A 6550-nucleotide genomic window follows, 5' to 3' on the forward strand; every position below is an offset into this window, starting at 1 on the left:
TGGGTTTCTGAAATTGGTTCTCTAATCAAATAAACTTTAAGGGCACTGGCCAGGCACAGTGGCTCATGACTGTAATCCCAACACTTTGGGAGGCCAAGGCAAGTGAATCACGAGGTCAGGAGTTCAAGAGCAGCCTGACCAACATGTGAAACCCCTGTCTCTACTAAAAACACAAAAATTAGCCAGGTGCGGTGTGGGCACATGTAATCCCAGCTACTCAGGAGGCTGACGCATAAGAATCGCTTGAGCCCGGAGGCAGAGGGTGCAGTTAGCTGAGATCGCTCCACTGCACTCCAGCCTGGGTGACAGCAAGACTCCATCTCAAAAAAAAAAAAAAAACTTTAAAAGCACTAATGACCAGTTCCAGTAATAGAGAGGGCACTGGGTTCATCACTAACTGTGGCAATTTATCACCATTGGACACTCCTAATCAAACCCACAGAAAGCATCAGAAGCTAACACTGAGTCCACAGTATGGCATCATCACCCAGGGTGATAAGCTATATCTAGAGGAAAAATAATTACATTAGACCACTACCATTGTAGAAGGAATGAAGTTTGTTCTTACTGGAATAGACATGCTGCATATGCTTTTGCCTTCCCTGCACCCAATACTTCAGCCAAAAGAATTATCTGTAAACTGACACAATACCTTATCTGCTGTCATGGTACTCCATACAACATTGCTTCCAACCAAGGAGCTCACTTCCTAGCAAGTAAAGTATAGCAATGGGCCCATGCTCATGGATTCACTGGTTTTGTCATGTTCCTCAGCCACCTACCTAAAGCGGATGACTTTTTTTTTTGGACAGTCTCACTCTGTTGCCCAAGCTGGAGCACAGTGGCATGATCTCAGCTCCCTGCAACCTCCACCTCCTTTGTAGCTGGAATTACAGGCACGTGCCAACATGCCTGGCTAATTTTTGTTTTTGTTTTTGTTTTTGTTTTTGTTTTTTTGAGACGGAGTCTCACTCTGTCGCCCAGGCTGGAGTGCAGTGGCGCAATCTCAGCTCACTGCAAGCTCCGCCTCCCGGATTCACGCCATTCTCCTGCCTTAGCCTCTCCGAGTAGCTGGGACTACAGGCGCCCGTCACCACGGCCGGCTAATTTTTTGTATTTTTAGTAGAGACGGGGTTTCACCGTGGTCTCGATCTCCTGACCTCATGATCCGCCCGCCTCGGCCTCCCAAAGTGCTGGGATTACAAGCGTGAGCCACCGCGCCCGGCCTTAATTTTTGTATTTTTAGTAGAGACAGAGTTTTCCATGTTGGCCAGGCTGCTTTCGAACTCTTGACCTCAGGAGATCTGCCCACCTCAGCCTCCCAAAGTGCTGGGATTACAGGTGTGAGCCACCACGCCTGGCCCACTTGACTTTCAATAAGTGGTCCTGATTATTGAATTAATCAGTTGGAAAAAAGGCCTTCAAAGCAGAACTGAGTCTTCTATAAAAAAATTCTGCCTATGAACAACAGGATCAGCTCTTGCCCAACTTTTCCTATGGACTTTGGACTTTCTCAAGTGATTCTTTACAATCACATAAGCCAGTTCCTTGCAACAAATCTCTAAATACATACTAGTTCTCTTTCTTGGTTGATACTCTGATGGATACAATCATCCCATTGTTTATTTTGGTAAAATGGCATAATAGGAAAACTTACATGGGTAGATTTGTCACTGGAGATAGGCCATGGGTGATATAAAACTTTTTCAAATCCTAGAAAGATGGCAGATGGGCTGGGCACGGTGGCTCACGCCTGTAATACCAACAGTTTGGGAGGCTGAGGTGGGCAGATCACTTGAGGTCAGGAGTTTGAGACCAGCCTGGCCAACATGACGAAATCCCATCTCTACTAAAAATACAAAAATTAGCCTAGCGTGGTGGCACATGCCTGCAGTTTCAACTACTCAGGAGGCTGAGGCGGAGAATTGTTTGAACCTGGGAAGTGCTACCTGGAATGCCAAGGTAGCACCACTGCGCTCCAGGCGGGACAACAGAGACTCCGTCTCAAAAAAAAAAAAAAAAAAAAATGGCAGCCCATCTTATGCCACTGAAAATTTTTGGTAAATCTATGTCAGTTGTGAATACCTGGAAGGCAGAAGTGAGGAAAATAATGAAAGCAGAATATAACTATCATGACTCACCTGCTCTTAGCTGGTACTGTACATAGGGTATATATTGTACATAGGATACATATTACATGTAGGGTATATATTATACATAGGGTATATGAAGAAAGAAATGAGTTCAGAAAGAAATATTTTGCTTAAGAGGGCGAAGGAAATGGAACAGAAAGAATACATCACTGGCCCGGCGCGGTGGCTCACGCCTGTAATCCCAGCACATTTGGAGGCCGAGGAGGGTGGATCACGAGGTCAGGAGATAGAGACTATCCCGGGAAACGTGGTGAAATCCCGTCTCAACTAAAAATACAAAAAAGTTAGCTGGGTCTGGTGGCAGGCACCTGTAGTACCAGCTACTAGGGAGGCTGAGGTAGGAGAATGGCATGAACCCGGGAGGGAGAGCTTACAGTAAGCCGAGATCATGCCACTGCACTCCAGCCTGGGCGACAGACCAAGACTCCATCTCAAAAAAAAAAAAAAAAAGAAAGAAAGAAAGAATACATCATTGTAAGGTAAGACCTACAGATATACAGATATCTTTTCTCATTTTAAATAAGGAAATAAAAACATACAGGCCCACATCCTAACAACAACTATATATATACTCAAACCTGGGTTATGACCATCACACCATTGGTTTAAAGCAAAAAGAGGCAACATGGACAACTCCAAGCCACTGGAGGGTACTTTGTCCATGAAGAGGAACCAAAGTATTGAGTAAGCCTTCACAATTCAAACATCTCTTCAGAAAACACTGAGGTTCAATGGAGAGGCCACATATACACCATGGTTTTAGAGGGAGGAAGCTCACAGCCTACTCGGAGTTGCCGGGTGCCAGGACTAGTCCCCGGACCTGGACCAGATCTAAGGAGGTGGTGATGAAGGAACTTCAGGCATCACATTCCCTCAGTGGACCCCTGTGATCCTAGCTACAGGAGTTCCCATGATCCCCATAGACGTTTGGACTTCCAGGGAGAGCGGCCTGGAGAACAAGCAGAGGCACAGCTTGAAACTGAGCAAAGCCCAGAAGGCTTCACTGGGCTGTGCCGTGGTAGCAAAACACAACCATAAATGCTGATTTCCGAAGATGCTTCGTCTTGCACTGAGCATGGGACTGAGGTGCATCTGGACCTCACTCCCCCACCACCTCACTCCCACTACCTCCCAGCCCCTCCCAAGAGTGTCCACCTGGTCAGTCTCACAGAAGGATGCCCGCAGCACACCTCCACTGCACTGCACAGAGAAGAGTGCTGTGCGGGTCCGTGTGCCAGCATGGGAGCTGGGTGCCCCTCCCTTTGCAAGACTGGACCGGGAAGGGCATGGCCTGATAGCCAAGGCTTCTCACCCATGGGGTGTCATGGCTGAGAATGCCTGGAACAGTTCAGCAACCTGGATGCAGACAGCTGAGAACAAGCCTAGCCAGTTGGGCCTGCTGCCACTGCAGATGCCAGAGGGAGACTCACCAGGTCAGAAGAGCATGAGCTGGGCAGGCCTCACAGTCACTTGCAGGGCTGAAAACCCCAGGTCACAGGTACCATAACAGTTGTACACCACTGGTGCCACTGCATTGCCTAAGTGCCCACAGACATACCCCACAACCCACTTGACTCCAGCAAGCACAGGGGACCAGAGAGAGGTCACTGAGGAGTTGCGGATCCCTTGGTGTCATAACCCTCAGTGCAGTCCACTCAAGGTTGGGGAAATGCAGCCCATCAAAGCCCCCTTTGGAACAAAAGAAACATGGCCGTAGCACTAGTCACTAAAGGGGTCACCATAAGAGCCTGGGAATGGACATGGAGAGGGTGTCACCTCTTGCCTCTCAACTCCCCTCCCCAGTGCACTGTTGCAGATGAGGCAGGGGCACTTCCACTTGGGACCCAGTAAGCATGTGACGAAAGAGGCTGCTCTGGCCAGGCGTGGTGGCTCATCCCTGCAATCCCAGCACTTTGGGAGGTAGAGGTGGGCAGATCACCTGAGGTCAGGAGTTTGAGACCACCCTGACCAACATGGAGAAACCCTGTCTCTACTAAAAATACAAAGTTATCCGGGCATTATGGTGCACGCCAGTAATCCCAGCTCCTCGGGAGGCTGAGGCAGGAGAATTGCTTGAACCCGGGAGGCAGAGGTTGCAGTGAGGAAGATCGCACCAATTGCACTCCAGCCTGGGCAACAAGAGTGAAACCCGGTCTCAAACAAACCAGAAAAATAAAAACAGAATCGTCATTCACCCAGCAATCCCACTACTAGATATATGCCTAAAGGAAAGTAAACATTCTACCCAAAAGACACCTGCATTTGTATGCTTATCACAGCACTATTCACAAGAGTAAAGACATGAAACCAACCTAGGTGCCCATCAGTGGTACACTGGATAAAGAAAATGTGGTACATATACACAATGGAATACTACACAGCCATAAAAAGAATTAAATCATAGACTTTGCAGCAACATGGATGCAGCTAGAAACCATTATTCTAGCAAATTAAAGCAGAAACAGTAAACCAAGTATTGCATATTTTCACTTATAACTCGGAGTTAAACCATGGGTATACACAGACATAAAGATGAGAACAAAAGACACTGGGGACTCCAAAAGAGGAGGAGGAAGGGAGCGGAGGAAGGTTTGAAAAGCTGTCTATAGGATACTAAGTTCACTTTTTGAGTGACAGGATCAATAAAAGCCCAAACTTCAGGACAATTGATTTGCACTATGTACAAATATATCCATGTAACTAACCTGCACATGAAACTCTGAATCTAAAATAAAAAATAAAATACAATAAAGCAATGACTGGAATAAAACTTCTACCAAGAGATCATTTCAGTTGTCTACAGTACTACAGAGGAAAAATAGTGTGTGCTTTTGCTACAACTGATAAGCTCAAAATTATTAAGAGAAAGAAGAAATAGACAATGAATTGGGGAAGTAACTAACTATCTGGAGCTACATCCAATCAGCTGCATTAAATGGCTTTTATTGAGTATTTTATATGTGTCTGTGGACGGTATAAGTGTGTTATGTCATTGAAAATAGTACAAATATTTACAAAGAATATTTCACTTAAATTTTACAGTTGCTTAGAAAGTGGTACTTGCAAGACTGACCTATACAAAGAAATAAGAGTCTCTTCAAAAGAGATGGTAAATTGTAAATATAAAATATATCGCAATGTTAAAATCCTCATAGTGCAAATCAATAAAGATAACAATCTTTGGAGAGGAAAGCATTGAGCTTTACAAATTTACTGTAAATTTACATATTAATTCAATAAGGAATACATTTAAAACTTGCACTGCCACAGAATTAGTTTGTGGGAAAAAAAAATGATGTACTTTTTGAATATGAGTACATCAAAACCAAAAAGTTAACTTTTACTTTTTCCTTTATTGGCAACTTTGGATACATTTTTCAGTTTTGGTTCCCAGAGGGCATTTTTTACAAATCTTGAAGCTGCACCTCTGTCCAGCTTGCCAGCATTTTTCTTGTATGTTATTTCCTTGACTCTGTTCATATATACTCTGATTCTTTCCAATTCCTGCTTTACTGGATGTTCCTTAGGATTCACTCCTTGAGTTGACAAATAAACCCAAAACATTGAATTTAATGTGTATGCAGAAACCAAATCCACTTTTGCTTGTTCAAGTGGGTCCAAATTCTGCAACAACTCATTTCTAGAAACAGACACCAAGTTCTTCAGCATCTCATCCATAGCATCAATGGAATTCGCAAACGCTGACAAATACTCGTGAATTTCTACTGGATAGTCCTCATTAATTTCTTCAGCTGCCATTATGGCTGACTCACGGCCTTTGACTCCAGTCTCCTAGAAAGCGGTCAGGCAACGATGACATCAATGACATGCCAGATCTAGAACAGAGTCTTTTAAAAGTATTTCTCTACATTCCCAGAAATACATTTATTAGAATTGCATCTTATGGCCCTCTTTTCAACAGAAGTAAAATTTCTGGAACATTAGAAGAGCAAAAATTTATTTTCTAAATGAAATATTCTAAGACGCTTGTCATTCTCTCAGGCTCAAAGCCTAAAGAGGTACACCAATAAAACAAGATTCATTATCGCTTCGAAGATCACGGGGAGATGTTTGCTCAGGTGGTCACGTGATGTGCAGAAACAGAGGGAGACACAATTGAACTAAATAAATAAAGATGCAGGCTGGCGCAGCAGCTCAGCCTGTGATCCCAAGACTTTAGGAGGCCAAGGCAGCAGATTGCTTTAACCTAGCAGTTCCACATTTACATATATAACATACATATGTTATATATATTATATATATGTTATATAATCCCAGCTACTCGGGAGGCTGAGGCAGGAGAATGGCTTTAACCCGGGAGGTCGAGTTTGCAGTGAGCCGAAATCATGCCAGTGTACTCCAGCCTGGGAGACAGAGTGAGACTCCATCTCAGAAAA

At 44.4% G+C, this 6550-nt stretch overlaps 1 protein-coding gene across 1 annotated transcript; it reads right to left on the reverse strand.

The window, feature by feature from the left end:
• Positions 1–5486: 5486 nt before the first annotated feature.
• LOC116463996 (nuclear nucleic acid-binding protein C1D-like) lies at positions 5487–5931 on the reverse strand. The gene has a single exon (XM_032754200.2). The coding sequence runs from the start codon at positions 5910–5912 to the stop codon at positions 5487–5489; it is 426 nt and encodes a 141-aa protein (XP_032610091.1). The 5' UTR covers positions 5913–5931.
• Between the last annotated feature and the right edge of the window lie 619 nt (positions 5932–6550).

Source organism: Hylobates moloch, unplaced genomic scaffold (assembly GCF_009828535.3).
Source record: "Hylobates moloch isolate HMO894 unplaced genomic scaffold, HMol_V3 SCAFFOLD_117, whole genome shotgun sequence".
Classification (NCBI taxonomy): domain Eukaryota; kingdom Metazoa; phylum Chordata; class Mammalia; order Primates; family Hylobatidae; genus Hylobates; species Hylobates moloch.

Excerpts from the sequence above, each read along its gene's own strand:
- LOC116463996 (XM_032754200.2), bottom strand. The coding sequence starts at position 5,912 with ATGGCAGCTGAAGAAATTAATGAGGACTATCCAGTAGAAATTCACGAG.